At 37.7% G+C, this 20,018-nt stretch overlaps 1 protein-coding gene across 1 annotated transcript; it reads left to right on the top strand.

The window, feature by feature from the left end:
• The first annotated feature begins 14,869 nt into the window (after positions 1 to 14,869).
• Positions 14,870 to 17,436, top strand: LOC118348047. Its single transcript, XM_035688796.1, has 3 exons — positions 14,870 to 15,137; positions 15,714 to 15,989; positions 17,070 to 17,436. The coding sequence occupies exons 1-3, from the start codon at positions 14,870 to 14,872 to the stop codon at positions 17,414 to 17,416; spliced, it is 891 nt and encodes a 296-aa protein (XP_035544689.1). The 3' UTR covers positions 17,417 to 17,436.
• The last annotated feature ends 2,582 nt before the right edge of the window (positions 17,437 to 20,018 follow it).

The raw sequence follows: 20,018 nt of genomic DNA, 5'->3' as shown, positions 1-20,018 counted from the left end.
TTCCATCTTCTAGGATTTTCAAGTGTTAATTCAGCAACTCTAAGGTCTGGATAGTGATATATACCTGGACTTTGTGGTGAAGGAATCGGAGGGTGTAGAGAAGGGAGCCAAGGATCCGACCACACATGCGTAGCAGTACCATTATTAATTTGAATGAATACACTTGACAAGATGAAATCCTTCTGCTTGACTATGCATTTCCAAAATCTTGAATCTGAGTATTTGGCCTTAACAGTCACCCAATCACTTGTTGACATATATTTGTTCAAGATAGCTGTCTTCCATACACTTGATTCATTAGATCATGATTCATGAATGTGTTGGAAGTATTATTGATTTATATACTCTTTAATTGTACGTAGTTTGTATCTTAATTTGTAATATATAGGAGGGTACGTACGTACTATATATATATAAGTATTAATTCCAGGGAAATTAAGGTACTATTTTTTTAGAGTTTTGAAATGGATGGTTGGTTCGCATCAATCCTAATAGCTTTATAAGATTGGGGTCACTAACAAAGCTGGCTGGAAAGAACCTTTCAAAAGACATGGTCCTAATATTACCGACCAGCTCGCCACAATTAGTTATATATTGCCGAAGAAAAAACAGAACAGAGATAGATTACCGATCAATGTCACCATGCATACATATTTGGAGTGGTGCAGTTTGTGGGGGGAAAAAAAAGCTTCGTGGTCACAGGTTCACCCAACATTAATAGAGTTAGTTCAGACGGATCTCCAATCCTACAATGACAAGATATTGTTGAGTTTTTACATATATGTAGATAGCTGTTAATGAAACAGATAGAGAGGCTAATTTTGAAGTGGACAATACGTCCTGATTGCCAAACAAGGAGCTACAGGTTTTTTAGATATTTTATCTATTATATATAGTCTAAAGAGAATTGGATACAATATTTTGTATGAACAAATTGATTTGTATTATGTATTCAGTGTCCTAATATAGATACAAAGAGAAACTATAAAAGGAACATATACAGGAATCAAGCTATACAATCTGCAATGCACAATCTGTGCTCCTATAATCAAGTGTGTGATTTGTTGTCCTAAAATCAAGCCATAGGCAGTGCTATCCTGTAATCAAGCCTGATTATGTGATAGCATTTATACGCCCCCGCAAGAATGGTGTATCATCAGTTATGCCAATCTTGGAACATAGAAGTTGAAAACGTGAGTGAGATAACGGCTTGGTTAACAGATCAACAAGTTGATCTTGAGTAGGAACATAAGCAACCTTCAAAGCTCCACGAGTGACATAATCCCTCACAAAATGAAGATCAATTGCAATGTGTTTCATGTATGAATGCATGACAGGGTTGAAACTGAGATGAGAGGCGCCCACATTATCACAAAGCAGTGAAGGTGGTTTTGGAAGTGAGACGCCGAGTTCAAGCAAGATAGATTTAACCCATGCAATTTCTAACGTAGCAGCAGCAAGAGCTCGATATTCTGCTTCTGTGGAGGAGCGGGCTACAACCTTCTGTTAACGAGTTCGCCATGAAATTAAGTTTGAACCGAGAAAGAGAAGATAAGCAGTGGTTGATGTCTTGTCATCATGATCACCTGCCTAGTTAGAGTCTGAAAAACCACGAAGGTGTAGAGGAGATGATCGACAAAGCAGGAAGCCATGGAGAATAGTGTGCTGCAAGAAGCGTAGGAGTAGCTTAGTGGCCTGCTAATGAGTGGAACTCGGGTTATGCATGAATTACCAATTTATTCACATCAAAACTGACGTCAGGTCTTGTGAATGAGAGATATTGCAAGGTGTCAGAGTTGGCTCGAAAGAGGGAAGTTAGTTGATGCTAAACGAAGATGGAGAAGAAACAGAGCATGAGAGAGACGTGGGAAAACATTCTTCCATTTGATAAATTCTGTAAAAAGTGTAAAGAAACTATGCTGTATAATGTCCTACTTATAGAAGAAAAATGAATGTTCTATACAAGAATGATAATACATAAATGCCCTTAAATAACTGTATATGCTCCTGCTTGCTTGTTTGTTATTTTTCTGATTCATTTTGCTGAGTGATGAGTAAGCTGGCAGCTTGTATATTAGTTGGTAACATCCGCTCGCAAGATGGAGCATAGATATTTTCTATAGCCATCTTGGATAACAAAAAAGAAAATTGAGCTGAGGGCAATGCTTTGGTGAAAAGATCTACGAGTTGGAATGAGGAACAAATGTGGCAAGTGTGAAGAAAACTAGCTTGAATCTTGTCACGGATAAGGTGGCAATCCATTTCTATGTGTTTGGTGCACTCGTGGAAGACCGGATTTGCTGCAATGTGGAGCGCGACTTGATTGTCACAATACATGTCAATGGGTAGAGGAATGGACAGATGTAAATCACTGAGAACATAAGATAACCATTGTAGTTCACAAGAAGTTGTAGCCATGGCTCTATATTCGGCTTCGGCTGAAGATCGGGAAACAACAATTTGTTTCTTTGATCGCCAGGAGATAAGTGATGAGCCAAGGAAGATACAAAATCCTGTGAGTGATCGACAGGAGTTAGGGCAGGAGGCCCAATCTGAATCTGAGTAGGCTTGAAGACAAAGTGAGGAGTTGGAAGAGAAGAGTAACCCCTGGCTAGGTGCACTTTTGACATATCGAAGGACTTGGTGCGCAGCATGAAGATGAGATGATGTGGAGTTTGTCATAAATTGGCTTAACCGTTGGACAGAATAACTGAGATCAGGTCGTGTTATTGTGAGATAGAGCAATCGGCCAATGAGTCTTCGATAAGGTAAAGGATCCTTGAGAGGCTGTCCATCATCCTTACTAAGTTTCAGATTTTGTTCCATTGGTATTTTGAGAGGACGAGTGCCAAGAGAACTGGCATCGGCTAATATATCGAGAGCATATTGCCATTGGCAAATAGAAATACCTCTTGAAGAATGAGCAACCTCAATACCGAGAAAGTATCGTAGATCACCAAGGCATTTGATTCGGAATTGATCATTGAGAAAGCATTGAAGAGCAGCAATGGATTCCATTGTAGAACTAGCCACAATGATGTCATCAACATACACAAGCAATGCCGTGAATGAGTCATTTGTTGTATGAGTGAAGAGGCTATAATCTGCCTTCAATTGCTGAAGACCAAAAGAGAGCAAAGCATTAGAAAATCTTTCATACCATTGCCGCGAAGCTTGTTTCAAGCCTTAGAGACTTTTGTTGAGTCGACAAACATGAGAAGATGGACCCTTGGAGTAGCCGAGAGGTTTGCGCATGAAAACTTCCTCTACTAAGTCCCCATGGAGGAAGGCATTTTGAACATCAAATTGTTTGATGAACCAGCCTTGGATGGAAGCAGTCGCAAGTATGATGTGGACAGTCACCAATTTTGCCACAGGTGAGAAGGTTTCGTTGTAATCAATGCCCTCTTGTTGTGTGAAAACTTTGGCTACCAAGCGTGCTTTGTATCTCTCTATACTGCCATTGGAGTGATGTTTAATTTTGTAGACCCACTTACAGCCGATAGCATGTTTGCCAAGTGGTAATTCAACCATAGTCCAAGTATTGTTGAGTTCAAAAGCAGCAATTTCAGATTGCATAGCCTTGCACCAGTCAGAATTTTTAATAGCTTCATCATAGGGTGATGGTTCAATGGATGTGGAAATAGCGGAAGCAAATGCATGATAAGATGGTGATAATTTATGAAATGAAAAAGTGGAAGAAAGAGGGAATGGTTTACCTGATGGGCATGGAGTATCCTTGGACAAAAATGAAAAGGAAGCATGAGAATCATGGGAAACTTGCAAGGAGTTAGAAGTCATGGTTTGAAGTGGAGGTGATGTGAGAAGGGAGGGATAAATATATTGGTTGAGGTAAACAGGGGGGCATTGGGTGCGAGTGGAGCGTCGGGGTTGTGGTGGAGGTTGAGATGTTGCGGGAATGACTACTGGATGGGGTTGTGTCTCTATGGAGGAGAGGTAGAATTTTTTGTGGATGAGGAATGAGCATCAGGGTCGGGTAAGTGTAGATTTGTGTCTTGTGGAGTAGAAGATATTGAAGAAGAGGGAAGGAGTGAAGGGGTGTGGAAAGGAAACAATGATTCATGGAAGATAACATCACGAGAAATAAGAATTTGGTAAGTATCAAGGTCAAGTAATTTATAACCTTTGACGCCAAATGGATATCCAAGAAAAGCACAACGACGACTACGAGGATCAAATTTTTGACGATGTTGAGAGGTGGTTGAAGCAAAAACAAGGCAACCGAAGACTTGGAGGTGGGAGTAAGAAGGGGGTTTGTGGAAGAGAATTTCAAATGGTGTTTTGTTGTGAAGTAGGGGGTGGGTATTCGGTTAATTAAATATGTGGCTGTAAGTATACATTCAGACCAAAATTTCAGTAGAATGCTGGATTGAAAACGGAGTGCACGGGCAACTTGGAGAAGATGGCGATGCTTACGCTCAACTAATCCATTCTATTGTGGTGTTTCGACACATGATTTTTGATGGATGATACCTTGATCGGAATAAAAATCAGACATTGAAAACTCAACACCATTGTCACAGCGCAAGACTTTTACCCAAGAATTAAATTGGGTAGCAACTAAGTGACAAAATGATTTAAGACATGGACGTGCATCATATTTGTTTTTCAAAAGATAAATCCAAGTGCAGCGTGAGTAGTCATCGACAATGGTGAGAAAAAAACGACTACCATCATGTGCAATAATTGACTGAGGTCCCCATAAGTCACAATGTATGATCTCAAAACAAGCATTTGTATTATGATTGGTAAGGGAAAAAGGTAAACGAGTCTGTTTGGCAAGGAAACACATAAAACATGGTAAAGTATTATTTGTATTCATTTGAGAAATTACATTGGAATCATGGAGGAGTTGCATTCGGGAATGGGATGGATGACCCAACCAACAGTGTCATAAATCAATAGCACAGTTAGTGGGTTGTACAGCTGCAGAAATGAAATTTTGAGAATGGAAATTCTGTGATAAAGTAATGTCTAAAGCTTGGGGATCAACGGTTTCTTGTAGGAGGTGGTAGAGCCCATGCGCCATGCTACCCTTCCCAATCATTGTCTAAGGAGAAATGCCCTGTATGAAACAAGAATTAGAGAAAAAAATGAAGCAACAATTTAATTGTTGAGCAAGTTTAGAGCTAGAAAACAAATTAAAAGCAAAGGATGGGACACAAATGACATTATGTAAAATTATGGAGGTGGATATGTTGACTGTGCCGATGTGTGTTACAGGGGCTAATTCCCCATTAGGAAGCTTGACAGAATATGAGGTGGTGGAAGTGATAGTGGTAAAAAGGGAGGGGCTACAGATCATGTGATCAGTGGCCCCTGTGTAAATGATCCAAGAGGTGGAAAAATAAGAAGAAGTGGATAAACAAAAACGGTTACTAGCAGCGGAACATGAGTGAGGGTGAGTAGAGATAACCGTCTGGAGATGATTTGCGGATGGTGAGCAATTGGAATCCTTACTGTGCAACAAGGCTATGAGATCATTGTACTGCTCCTTTGTCAAGAAATTACTGGAATAAGGTTGATTGCAAGAAATAGGGGAATCAAAGGACACAGCATTCCCACGTGGTTTGTGCATTTTATGCCCTGGAGGGTACCCATGGAGTTTGTAGTAACGTTCCATGGTATGGCCCGTCATCTCGCAATGGGTGCAAACTGGAGCAACTGCGTTTCCAAATTTGAAGCATGTTTGCAAAGTGTGACAAGTAATCTTGCAGTGAGTACAATAAGGCTTATCTTTCTTGCCAGAATTAAAGGGTGGGTTAGGGAATGGTTTCCGAGAGACTAGAGCAATAGAATCTGGGTGGGGAATTGAGGAAGTAACCATTCAATGTCGTTCTTGCTGCTGGATGTACGAGAATACCTTGGTGACTGGAGGTAATGGGTCGATGAGCATTATCGGGTCACGAACGTTGGAGTAGGAGTCGTTGAGAGCCATTAGGAACTTAATCATGCAATCGCGTTGGTAGTAGTCAGAGAGAGTTTTGGTTGAGCCACAAGAACAAACAGGTAGTGGGCCATGGATGGATAGTTCATCCCAAAGGGACTTGAGTTTGCCGTAATAGCCATTCACATTATCATTTTCCTGAGACAAATTAGCCAAGGTTTTCTTAAGTTCATAGATTCGAGGTCCATTTTGTGGGGAGAAATGTTCTTGTAACTCAGTCCATATATCATGGGCATTGTCAACAAAGGCTACCGAAGAGCGTAGGGGAAGGCTTATAGAATTATGAATCCAAGATACAACCATATCGTTGCATCTGTCCCAGAGGTCGACGAGAGGGTTAGTCGGGTTTGAAGGTTTGCTGAGTATTCCATTGAGAAAGCCGATCTTGTTCTTTGCGCGAAGAGCACATTGGAGTGAACGAGACCAGGTGGAAAAATTTTCAGCATGAAGAAGATCGGTGACGAGGATGGTTCTTGGGTTATCAGATGTTTCAAGCCGATAGGGATTTTGTGGGTCTGCAAGATTTGTGTATTTGGTGGGAAGAGGAGGTGGTGGGGGAGGATCGTTGGAGGCCATTCTTCACCTCAATGATACCATGTCAGAGTTGTCTCGAAAGAGGGAAGTTAGTTGATGCTAAACGAAGATGGAGAAGAAACAGAGCATGAGAGAGATATGGGAAAGCATTCTTCCATTTGATAAATTCTATAAAAAGTGTAAAGAAACCATGTTGTACAGTGTCTTACTTATAGAAGAAAACATAATGTTCTATACAAGAATGATAATACATAAATGCCCTTAAATAACCGTATATGCTCCTGCTTGCTTGTTTGTTATTTTTCTGATTCATTTTGTTGAGTGCTGAGCAACTTGGTAGCTTGTATATTAGCTAGTAACACAAGGCACCAATCACTCGACGAAATTTTGTGCAGTCAACAGGAGGAGTCAATAGGGAACAATCAGAGGCCGAATTGTTGAACCTCAAGTGCAATAAACTTTGTCGAAGGGCAGTGTACCAGGCCCAAGGCACCTTCTTGAGCCCATAGAGTGATTTGCAGAGTTTGCTTACAAATGAGGGGTGAGAGGAGTCCACAAAACCTACTGGCTGCTTCATAAAAACATCTTCATCAAGTGTCTCATGTAAGAAAGCATTGTTAACGTCAATCTGAAAAGGAGGCCAATTTTGTTGTAATGCCATGGAGATGACTAAGCGGACAGTGGTAGGTTTAATTACCGGATTGAATGTCTTGCCATAATCAATGCCAGAGCGTTGATGAAAGCTTTTGGCCACTAATCGGGCCTTATACCGCGCTATATTGTTGTTAGAATTGCGCTTGAGCCTGAAAACCCATTTATTGCCCATAAGGTTCTGAGAGGGATGAGGAGAAACAAGGGTCCAAGTGCCATGTCGAACCAGTGCAGTGAATTCATCAGACATTACCTGTCTCCAATTGGGATCCTTTATGGCTTGAGGAACACAAGTAGGTTCAACAGAAGGAGAAACATCATGTTTAGTGACAAGATAAGGGTGCTTAGGTCGATATATGTTGTTCATGGAATGAGTGGTCACCTGGTGAGTGCAACAAGTGGCATATTTTATGGTTGTGGAGATGTCTGGAAGAAGAAGAAGAAACAGATGGAAGGGAGACATTACCTGCCAAGTTTGATGGAGGAGCACTAACCTTGGGTGACACAGGATGATTAGAGGGTGCAAGTTGCGTAGGAGGGCCAGAATTGGGAAGCATCACATCTGGACCTTGCACTGGGATAACCGGAGGAATAGGCGAGACCTCAATGCTAAGACATGGCATGCTCGAAGATGTTGGAGGCGGTGCAGATGGAGATATGCGAAATGGAAATATATCTTTAGCAAAGGTGACATGTCTGGAAGTGTAGGTGCGGTTGATTTCCGAGTGAAGGCATATATAAGCACTTTTGGAATCTGAGTAGCCAATGAAAACACAAGGAAGGAATTTTGGCTGCAATTTGTGAGTGGTATACGGTTTTATCCAAGGAAAGCACAAACATCTGAATGTGCGAAGCTTGAGATAATTGGGAGGTCGATGAAACAGTTTCTCAAGAGGACTTAGTAGACCAAGGATGGGTGTAGGAAGTCTATTTATTAAATAGACTGTGGTTTTGAAGGCTTGAACCCAATGGGACATTGGCATATTTGCACGATGGAGAAGGGTCAAACTAGTCTCAACAATATGTCGATGACACCGTTCAGCAGTACCATTCTGTTGGGGCTAATCCCTTGAGAGATGAGAAAAGGTTTTAGTTTAACAAATTCCCCACCATTATCAGAGTATAAGTTCTTAACTTTGTGACTGAATTGTCGTTCAAAAAGAGGAACAAGTTGGTGGAAAATACTAGCAACATCAGATTTATTACGAAGAGGAAACAACCAACAATACTTGGTAAAGTGATCAACAAATAAAACAAAATATTTGAAACCACTTATGTCAGCAATGGGGACAGGACCCCATACATCAGAATACAAATATTCAAGTGGAGAATGACTTGAAAGAGACGTGTTGGAGAAATGAAGTTTATGGGATTTGATAATGAGGCATGATATGCAGTTGCTGCTAGACTTCTTGGAGGACAAAGGAAGGGAGGGACTTGCGACTAAGGAGATGCTGAAAAATTTTGAGGGAGGGATGGCCAAGGCGGTTATGCCATGCATCAAGAGATACTCATGTCCCAGCAACTAAGGCAAAAAATGCTTGCTTATTGGTAGCTAGTGTAGGGAGCGGATAGACACCCTCAATGCAGTCACCTAGAAGCAGTTGCACCCCCATGATCAGATTCTTCACAAGAAAATAGAAATAAAAAAAAGTCAACAGACACTCGGTTAGTTTTGGTGAAGTTATGAATGGAAATGAGATTTTTTGAATGGATGGCACGCAAAGAGTATCATCAAGAATAAATGAACGTGTAGGGGAGGTAAGGCACATAGAGCCAACATGAGTAACAGGCAAACCTATTTCATCTCCAATAACAACCTCATCCTGCCCATCATATTCAGAATGAATAGTGAGGTTGGAGAGATCGGATGTTATATTGTGAGAGGCAGCGAAATCCATAAGCCATTTCTTCTCTTGACCCACAGTGGTTGTGCAGTTGACAACCGCATCAGCAGGGTGATACTTTAGACATCGTTTGGCTGTATGACCAGTTTGGTCACAAAGCTGACAAGTTGGTGCATGGCGATTATTACGCTGCTGGGGTTTTTTGTTAGGATTTCTGTGGTTGTTGTTCTTCTGAGAGGAATTACCTTTGCGGTAGGAGGAATTAGCAGTGGCCACCAGGGTGGATGAGGAGTTTTCCAGATGCTTGAGGTAGGCTTCATGACCAATGAGAAGGTCATGAAGTTCTTCAAAAGTGAGGGATGTCTCCCGAGCCCGAATCGGGGCTACAATGTCGCGAAATTCAGCCCAAGTCCATTGAGAACATGAAGGGTAATATTATCATTGGTAAGAGATGTGTCAATGAGAGCAAGTTCATTAGCCGTGTCTTTGATGGCCTGCAGAAATTTAGAGACAAAATAGACTCCATGTTGGCTTAACGTGAGTGATTCCTTCAACTGCATAACCCTGGTCCGTGAGCGATTGGCAAACAGACAAGCGAGGGTGCTGCAAGCATCTTGGGATGTGTCAACCAGGGCCACAAGAGGCATAACATTTTCAGACAGAGACGATAAAATCGCATTGAGAAGTAATTTGTCCTGGCGATACCAATGCAGATACGCAGGAGAAATAGAGGTAGCAGCAGTACTAGAGAAGGAAGTAGAGGCAGTCTGAGGTGGACAAGGTAAAGAACCATCCACTAAACCAATAAGATCATAACCGATCAGTAAAGAGGTGAATTGGGCACGCTAGGAAGGATAATTTGTGGTTGTGAGCTTAAAGGGAAGCTGAGATGCGGTGTTTATAGTAAGAGGTAGGGTGGTCTCATTTTCAGAGTTGGAGATTGGGTTAGGACCAGAATTGCTCACAAAGGAAGACATATCAAAGCCTGGTAAGAAATTGCTCGTGAGAGACTAGGCGGCTCTTGAAACCATAAAGAGAATTGGATACAATATCTTGTATGAACAAATTGATTTGCATTATGTATTCAATGTCCTAATATAGATACAAAGAGAAACTATAAAAGGAACATATACGGGGGAATCAAGCTATACAATCTACAGTGCACAATCTGTGCTCCTATAATCAAGTATGTGATTTGCTGTCCTAAACTCAAGCCATAGGCAGTGCTATCATGTAATCACGCCTGGTTATGTGATAGCATTTATAGTCAACATCCACGAAAAACTTTGTGTAATTATAATATCAATATTGTTGGGTTTGCGATGATTTAGAAAATTTTCTTAAATTGGTTTTGTTATGAATTTTCTTGTGCAATTTATATAGGCTTAACATATTGTTTTTTTTTCTTCTAAAAATAGCTGAGTATTTATAGCTAGGTTGAAGTGGGGGAATCATGATTTTATTTCAGTTGATGCATGGAAAGTCTAAATCAATTGAAATATTAGTGTTAGGAAATACACACACAAATCCTTTTATGATGTTGGATATCATACCATGTAGATCTGTTTTAAGAGCAGCCGATCGATCACTAAGAGTGATAATGTGGACACATCCCAATAATCAGAAAAATTAAAACTTTTTTTTAAGAGAAATGAAAATAATTTGGTACAAATAGTTGTTTTATAAGAGAAATTAAAATCAACTTTGGTGGAGTTACTTTTGGTAATGAAGTTCTTTTATAATGAATATTTGGCTAAGATGCATGCTTTAAGATCGGTTTGGATTTTTTTTTTTTTTAATTTGGATATATTTTTATAGATTAGTTTTATTTTTGCTTTGAGAACATAACTTGTTTAATGATTAAGATTTTTAAAAGGGTTCACATAATTGACTCCAAGTTATTCTTATGGATGTAATTACAAAAAGAAAGTTCTCATAGTTAATAGTACAAATAGTTTAGTAGGTGTAAATATTGTTAAAAACTTGAAAATTACTTAATAAATATATTAATTTACATGTGGATAAATTTTTTATTGGTTGAAAAAGTTTTTACAATTCTTTTGGTTTTGGTATTTTCGTAAATACCAACTTTTACCATTCCTCTCCAAAAAGAGATTAGTAGGTACTCATCATATATAACCACTTTATAAATACACACAAACACATATTATATAGACCATGCAAAAAAAGTGCAAATCAAGAAGACACCATTAAATTTTAAAATAAAAATTATAAACGATCGATTAGTCCAGTTTGCAATTATAGAAATGGCCGTTTTACCATGTTCACTTGTGCTAACCTAAGGAGTTCTAAAGATGCTGGTGATAGTTTCATGCTCCCTGAGTTTTTTTGATATTGAGTTTGAGTTATAAGTCACCATTCTGAATTTTTGAAAAGTTTTGTAAACAAGTTTTAAATGTGTGCTATATATTTTTGTGAAAGGTAAGTTTTCTAACTTTTGGAAAATACACGATGTGAAACTGATTGAGTTGAGTTATTGTATATTTTATACATTTATAACTAATATATTTTATTTATTTCATTACATTATTATTGGCTTTAGATGAAAAAATGATTAAAATGAATAAATCTGAGTTGTGATTTAAATTGCTTAATAGCATGATTTATGCTTAATTTTATGATTTGTGATTTAATTAGATAATATTCATTTACATGCATAATATATTTTTGATATTCTATTATTCTTTTTTATTTTATTTCTAATTTCTATTATTTTTATAGATCAAAAAATGAAAAGGCATGAAAAAAGTCAAAAAAACACCAAACGAAAAGGCTCAAAGAAAGAAAAAAAAAAAAAGAAGCAAGAAAAGTGAAAAAAAAATACCAAAAGGCAAATGGGCAACATACGGAAGAATAAAAAAAAAGAAAAGAAAACCAACGCACACACGCAACAGAGCGGGACACGATGGGCATTTTGAAAAAACAAGATTTCTTTTTATGTGGGGAACGGACGCAACCCAGTGGATGATTATTATTCATTGGGATTTTTTTTTTGTTTGGAAAAGAAGATTCACACAGCGCCGTTGAAGAACTTTGAAGGGTCCACTGCCGCAGCCCATCCTCCTCCATTGCTTGCCGTATCCATCTTCATTTATTCGGCTTGTTCTTTTCATTCTCTACTATTTATTTAATTTTAATTTAAAATTTATAAAGTATTGTTGAGATTTTTGGCTTAGAAATTTAGATAATTTATTTTACTTAATGTCGTTATTTTTTTTGCTCTTTTAAACTTTCATTTAATAGTGATTACAATTGCTATGAATTTATTTTAAGAATTTGTGATTTAAATACAAGGATAAACCCTAAAATCTTGATTTTTAGACTTTTCAATTCTCAACTCCTATTTTGCCAATTATTTTCTAATCTAATTTAATTCTTATCTTAGTTTTATTAATCTCTCGGTTTCATTGCATATTAGATTGATTAAAACTTAATTAGGACTTAAATAATTTCAGTTTTATTATTTAATTTTCAGATTAATTAAAATTTTTTAGCTTAGTTGATTCCTTGATTGTTAGTTTTAATTTGTTAGTCTTTTACGTTTCATTTCGACACTCAAAAATCCAAAAATACGAATCTAGTCCATGACTAGTTCCCTTTTCATTCCCGTTGCACTCTTCCATTCATTGCACATACCATCATTTTTATTTTCTCTTTGTGAATATTTTTACCATTTTAAACGAGTTTGATTTTAAGTAACTTTCCCTGAGGAGACGATCTAGGAATTTATTCATAATTATTACGCGACATCCTCCTGCACTTGGGATAGCCTTTGTGCTGCTCATTTTTTAGTGAGTCAAGTTTTTGGTACAGTTGCCGGGGAATAGTTGCTTGACGTAAATTTAGACTCGTTATTTTTATTTTTATCTCAAATGTTTCTTTCACTGTGTTATCTCTGATTACACATTTCACTTGTCACTCAATCACTTGAACATTACTAATGCTATTTAGACTGATGTTTCATGTTATGGATGAGGGACAATTCAAATAGGTTGGTTAGAGTTACATTAAGCACTGAGAGTAGTATACATAGCCCAGAGATATATAGCTCTTCTGTTTTTTCTACAGACGAGGACATTGAAATTGAACAAACCATGGCTGCACCATCCACTCTTAGGGATTATTTGCAGCCCACTAGCACCACTACACCATCATGCATTATTTTACCTGATGATGAATCTAATTTTTCTATTAAGTATGGCAAGATGTCAGTGATACCTCAGTTCCACGGGATGGATTCTGAGAGTCCTTATCAACACCTGACAGATTTTGAGTTGGCCTGCACTACTTTTATCAATAAAGCCACTACTGATGAATTTTATTAGACTTTGTTTATTTCCTTTCTCTTTAAAGGATAAAGCGAAGATTTGATTTAATTCTTTGAGGCCTAATTCTATATCTAATTGGTTTGATATGCAACGTGAGTTCTTACAAAAAAAAAAATTCCTTTTCATAGAACTCAGTATTTACAAGAGCAGATCAGCTAGTTCAATCAAAAATCTGACGAGACTTTCCAGGCCAGCTGGGAAAGGTTTAAGGATTTGGTGAACATCTGTCCACATCATGGTTTTGAATCCTGGAGGTTGGTGAATTATTTTTACACTGGTCTAACTCCACAATGCAAGCAGTTTGTTCAGACTATGTGCAATGGAGAATTCTTTAGCAATGAACCTGATGAAACATTGCCATTTTTTGACTATCTTGCTGAGACCGCACAACAATGGAACACTCGGACTGATCAAGTTTCATTGACAGCACAGCCACTGAGGGCTATTGCTGGTGGGGGTAGGTATGAGCTTAAGGAGGACACTGACATTCAAGCTGAATAGTTGCATTGACTAGAAGATTAGAGGTCATGGAGATGGAAAAAGTGAAAGCCGTGAAAACAGCAGAGGCATGCTCTATATGCACTGATTCGAACCACAAGACCCAAGATTGCCCGATTATGCCAGTATTTCAAGATAGTGGCTCTGAGAAGATGCAATCAGCGAATTGGGTAAATAAAGAACAAAATCAGCATTTCTCCAATACATATAATCCGGGGTGGAGGAATCACCCAAATTTCTCATGGAGGAATGATTAGCCTGGCCGGTCTCCACCACCTTCTCAACAGCCATTTCATCAGGCTGCTCCTCAGCACCAATATTAGCCATATCAGAGTTCTCAAAGCTATCATTTTGTAGCACATCTAGGATTTCAGCCTCATGTAGCTGCACAGAGTTCTCAGCCTCAATCATCTACTAAGAAGTCTCTAGACGACAGTATGACACAGATGGCCAATACACTTCAGCAATTCATGCAGATTCAGGCCACCACAAACAATCAGAACACTCAGGCCATAAATGACTTGTAGGGCACAATCAATAAGATGAGCACGACATTGAACACTCTAGAAAGAGGGAAATTTCCAGCACAGCCTCAACCTAATCCTCAAGTATACTGGCAACAACCACAATAGGTACATAATGTCTCAGGGGGATGATATTGAGACAACGAAAACCATTCTTACTTTGAGAAGTGGAAAGGAAGTTTCCCAACAAGAGATGATCATTGACAGACAGGTAGTTGCTCCTACACCTGAAGATGTAACAGAGACTGATGAAGCTGAAAAAAAACCAGAGGTAATGAGACCAGAGTTGAAGAAGCCTGTAAGTGTAGATGCTAAAACTAGTAGGGGTACCAACCTATGGTTCCCTATCCTCAGAGATTGGCAGTTGGCCAAAAGAACAAATACCACACTGAGATTTAGGAGATCTTCAAGCAAGTAAAGATTAATATTCCACTCTTGGATGCCATACAACAAGTTCCTTCATATGCAACATTTATGAAAGACTTGTGCACAGTGAAGATGAAACTGAATGTAAAGAAGAAAACTTTCCTAATGGAGCAAGTCAGTGCATTGATATTGAGCGAGACTCCTCAAAAGTTCATAGATCCTGGCTCTCCCAACATTTCCATTATGATCGGTGAATCACGCATTGAGAGGGCTTTACTTGATTTGGAGAGTAGTGTGAACTTGCTACCATTTTCAGTGTATAAGCAGTTGGGATTGGGTGAGCTGAAAAAGACCTTCATTATGCTACAGTTGGCTGACAGATCAGTTAAGGAGCCGAGAGGTATTGTAAAGGATGTACTGGTCCAGGTGGACAAATTTTACTACACAATGGATTTTGTAGTTCTTGATATGCAGTAGTCAGCCTCCACTATTTATCAAGCTCCTGTCATCCTTGGAAGACCATTTCTAACTACATCAAATGTTTTGATTAATTGTAGAAGTGGAGTTCTGAAGTTTACTTTTGGAAATATGGCACTTGAGTTGAACGTTTTCAACGCTTGCAAGATGCCAGCACATTTTGATGACACAAGTGATTTGAATGCTGTAGAGAGTTTGACACCAACATAATTGATTTGCTCGACTTTTCCTTTCTCTAATGATGATTCCATTTTTCAGATACCTAAATTTTTACTTGATGAAAAAACTGACCATGTTTATGAAAATGTCTTTGAATTTTTTGACTGTTTTGTATATTCTTCTTTTCCACTTGAAGTACAATTTGTAGGCATAAGATGGAAACCCCAGTTTGAAACTCTACCACCACCAGACATACTTAAATCTTCAGAGTAAGAAGTTCCCCAGTTGGAACTGAAACCACTTCCTCAAGATTTAAAATATGTTTTTCTTGGTCCTGAAGATAGCACTTTCCCTGTAGTGATTTTCTCAAAGTTAAATCAGAAGGATGAAGCTCAGTTCATTGAAGTCCTAAGAAAGCATCGAAGCGCAATTGTTTGGACAATAGCCGACATCAAAGGTATTGAAGCTGCTGTTTGTACCCACATAATCCATCTTGAAGATGATGCTAGACCGGTTCATGATGCTCAACGTAGGCTCAATCCTACCATGAAGGAAGTTTTCAAAGATGAAGTGTTTAAGCTGCTCACAGTGGGTATCATTTACCCCATCTCAGATAGTAAGTGGGTAAGTCCAACTCAAGTGGTACCAAAACAATCTGGTTTAACTGTTGTAAAAAATGATAAAAAATGAGTTGATTCCAACTAGAATGGTTACTGGTTGGAGAATGTGCATTGATTATAGAAAACTTAATTCAGTTAGTAGGAATGATCATTTTTCTTTACCATTTTTGGATCAAATTTTAGAAAGAGTGGCTGGTAATGCATTTTATTACTTATTGGATGGATACTCTGGTTATTATCAAATTGTTGTGGCGCCTGAGGACCAGGAGAAAACCACTTTCACCTGTCCTTTCGGCACCTTTGCTTTTACCAGAATGTCTTTTGGTTTGTGTAATACTCCAGCTACTTTTCATATATGCATGATGAGTATTTTTTCTGACATGATTGAGGATATTTGTGAAATATTCATGGATGACTTCTCTGTTTTTGGAAAATCTTTTGATAGTTGTTTGCATAATTTGACATGTATTCTCCAGATATGTGAGGAAAAAAATCTTTAACTTAATTGGGAGAAATGCCAATTTATGATTATTCAAGGCATTGTCTTAGGACATATTGTTTCTTCTGGAGGTATAAAGGTCGACAAAGCAAAAATTGAATTAATATCTAAACTTCCTATCCCTAGGACGGTTAAGGATATTCGTTCTTTTCTTGGCCATGCTGGCTTTTATAGGGGGTTTATTTGAGGGTTCAGTTCTATTGCAAAACCTTTGTGCACTCTTTTACAAAATGATATTGAATTTGTTTGGACTGATGAGTGCCAAAAATCTTTTGATACCCTTAAAGAATCGCTTACCATTGCCCCCATTATGCAACCCTGTAGTGGGACATTCCCTTTGAAATCATGACTGATGCAAGTGATTATGCCTTAGGGACTGTTTTGGGGCAACGTGTGGATAATACACCTTTTGTGATTTATTATGCCAGTAGAATCCTGAATGATGCCGAGAAAAATTACACCACTACTGAAAAAGAATTGCTTGCAATAATTTTTGCACTTGATAAATTTTGGGCTTACATTCTCAGTTCTCCTGTTTCTATTTTCACTAACCACTATACTCTTATGTATTTGTTAGCTAAGAAAGATGCAAAACCACGCTTGATTCGTTGGATTTTACTACTTCAAGAGTTCAACATCAACATTAAGGACAAGAAAGGAGTTGAAAACGTGGTAGCTGACCACCTCTCTAGATTGTCATCATCCTCCTCTTCAAATGTCAGCCTTCCTCTTGATGATAGTTTCCCGGATGAACAGTTGTTTGTGATTAATAAAGCTCCCTGGTATGTTGACATAGTCAACAATCTGGTGACTGAGCGAATGCCTTCTGAATGGTCCACCCAAGATAAGCATCGATTTCTATCTGAGGTACAACACTTTTCTTTGATGATCCATACATTTTCAAATATTGTTCGGACCAATTAATTCGAAGATGCATTCTTGATGATGAGTTTTCTTCTGTGTTGAGATTTTGTCATATAGGTGCATGAGGTGGTCATTTTTCAGTAAAGAAAACAGTCGCTAAAATTTTGCAAAATGATTTTTACTGGCCTTCAATGTTTAAAGATGTTTATAATTTTTGTAAGGCTTGTGAGCCTTGTTAAAAATTGGGATCCATTAGCAAAAGAGACATGATGCCTCTTTCCTCTATTCTCACTTTAGAAATTTTTGATTGTTGGAGAATAGACTTCATGGGACCTTTTCCAGTTTCCTTTGGAAATACATATATTTTATTAGCTATGGATTATGTTTCAAAATGGGTGGAGGCCATTGCTTGCAAAACAAATGACCATTGTGTTGTCCTAAAATTTTTGCAATCTCTGTTTGCTCATTTTGGTATGCCCAAAGTTATCATTAGTGATGGGGGTTTTCATTTTTGTAACAAACCATTTTCTATTCTCGTGAAGAAATATGGTATCTCACACCGAGTTTCTACCTCTTATCACCCTCAAACAAATGGGTAAGCAGAATTGGCAAACAGAGAGATGAAAATCATTTTAGGGAAAACTATCAATCCTAATAGGAAAGACTGGTCAGTTAGGCTTCTTGATGCTTTGTAGGCTTATAGGACAGCTTTTAAAACAAATCTAGGGATGTCCCCTTATCGATTAGTTTATGATAAAGCTTGTCATTTATCTGTTGATATTCAACATCGACCTATTTGGGATATAAAACATGTTAACATGTCACTTGATGAAGCTTCAGGGTTGAGAAAATTGCAGATCAATGAATTGAATGAAGCTTGTTGAGATGCCTATGACAACGCTCAGTTGGCGAAGGAATGCATGAAAATTCTACATGATCAAAAAATTCATTCCAAGCATTTCACACTTGGCCAGGAAGTTCTTCTTTACAACTCTTGCTTACATATTTTTCCTGGTAAATTGAAATCTCGATGGAGTGAGCCATACATTGTAAAGAAGGTTCATCCTCACGGGGTAGTAGACATTGTCTATCCGAAGAATGGCAATATCTTCACTGTCAATGGACAACGTCTAAAGCCTTTTATGACTGTCTTTGATCCACACGAAGAGATCTTGCTTGTATAAGATTCCAAAGACGTGTTTTGAGTTTTTCCCCTTTACAACTTTCTTTACTTGCATTTTGTTTTTTTTTTTATTTGTTGCTTTACTTTGATTTTATATTTCATGTTGACTTTTCTTGTTTTGCTTGCTCATTTTTGTGCACTTTGTTTTCTTTCATTCGATTCATTGAGGACTATGTCTCTCTCTAGTTGGGGGGATAGCGTGTGTGCATAGATTGTAAAAAAAAAAAATTACATTAATTTGATGTGCATTGATACACATATGATTGACACACACTCTATATATAGTATTTTGTGAAATCTGAGTATCTTGGTGGAGTAGTTGAGCAGAATCATTTTGTGAAAATTTATTTTCAAGGTTAAGCATAGAGCATGATTTTTGATGCATTATATTTTGTTGATGTGTGCTTGAAACATCGGGATGTTATACTTATTGAGATGAGACTTGATAAGATTTATATAGAACGAAGGGCAAATTTTGGAGGACATTTTGCACATGCTTACATTTGTAGTGTTCCTCAATTTACTATTCATTGATTTAACACAAGAGACGTAAACTATAGGACTACTGAGCCATGCTTTGAAAAGAAAAAAAAAGAAAAGGAAAAGAAAAAAAAGGGGATAAATGCGACTTAGTGAGCTTTTTTAAGTAGAGGGCTAGAAACAGTTATCCAAAACTTTGGGGGTCGAGTGTTCAACCTTTAAAAATAGAGTTGGCGTGAAAACTGATAGTCCTTTGGGCTTTGAGGTAGTTAAAATCAGTAATGATTAGTCTTAAGGTTGAAAAATCCTATGACAAATCATGGCTAATAATGAGGAACACACAACCAATTTAGCTCCACACACATATTTGAGTTCTGAAACATTTGCCTCAATTCTATGTGAAACATTATTGAGATAGTGTCCCTGGGGATTGAGTAGTAACGCATCATTTTTGTAAGAATTCAGAATTATGTTTGATTATTTCTGTTTGGATTTTGATCTTTATGCAATATTCATCTCAATTAAGTTTCACTATTTTGCTCAAGGATTAGCAAAATACTAGTTGGGGTGTGATTGAGCTGAGTTATTGCATATTTTATACATTTAGAACCAATATATTTTATTTATTTCATTATATTATTATTGGCTTTAGATGAAAAAATAGTTAAGATGAATAAATCCGAGTTGTGATTTAAATTGGTTAATAGCATGATTTATGCTTAATTTTATAACTTGTGATTTAATTGGACAATGTTCATTCACATGCACAGCATATTTTTGATATTCTATTATTCTTTTTTATTTTATTTTATTTCTAATTTCTATTATTTTTATAGATCAAGAAATGAAAAGGCATGAAAAAAGTAAAAAAGCACCAAAAGAAAAGGCTGAAAGAACGAAAGAAAGAAAAATGCAGAAGCAAGAAAAGTAAAAAATAAGCACCAGAAGGCAACTAGGCAACACACGGAGGAAAAAAGAAAAGAAAAGAAAACCAACGCA

Source organism: Juglans regia, chromosome 3 (assembly GCF_001411555.2).
Source record: "Juglans regia cultivar Chandler chromosome 3, Walnut 2.0, whole genome shotgun sequence".
In the NCBI taxonomy this organism is placed as follows: domain Eukaryota; kingdom Viridiplantae; phylum Streptophyta; class Magnoliopsida; order Fagales; family Juglandaceae; genus Juglans; species Juglans regia.
This window is presented reverse-complemented; position numbering and strand designations above follow the sequence as displayed.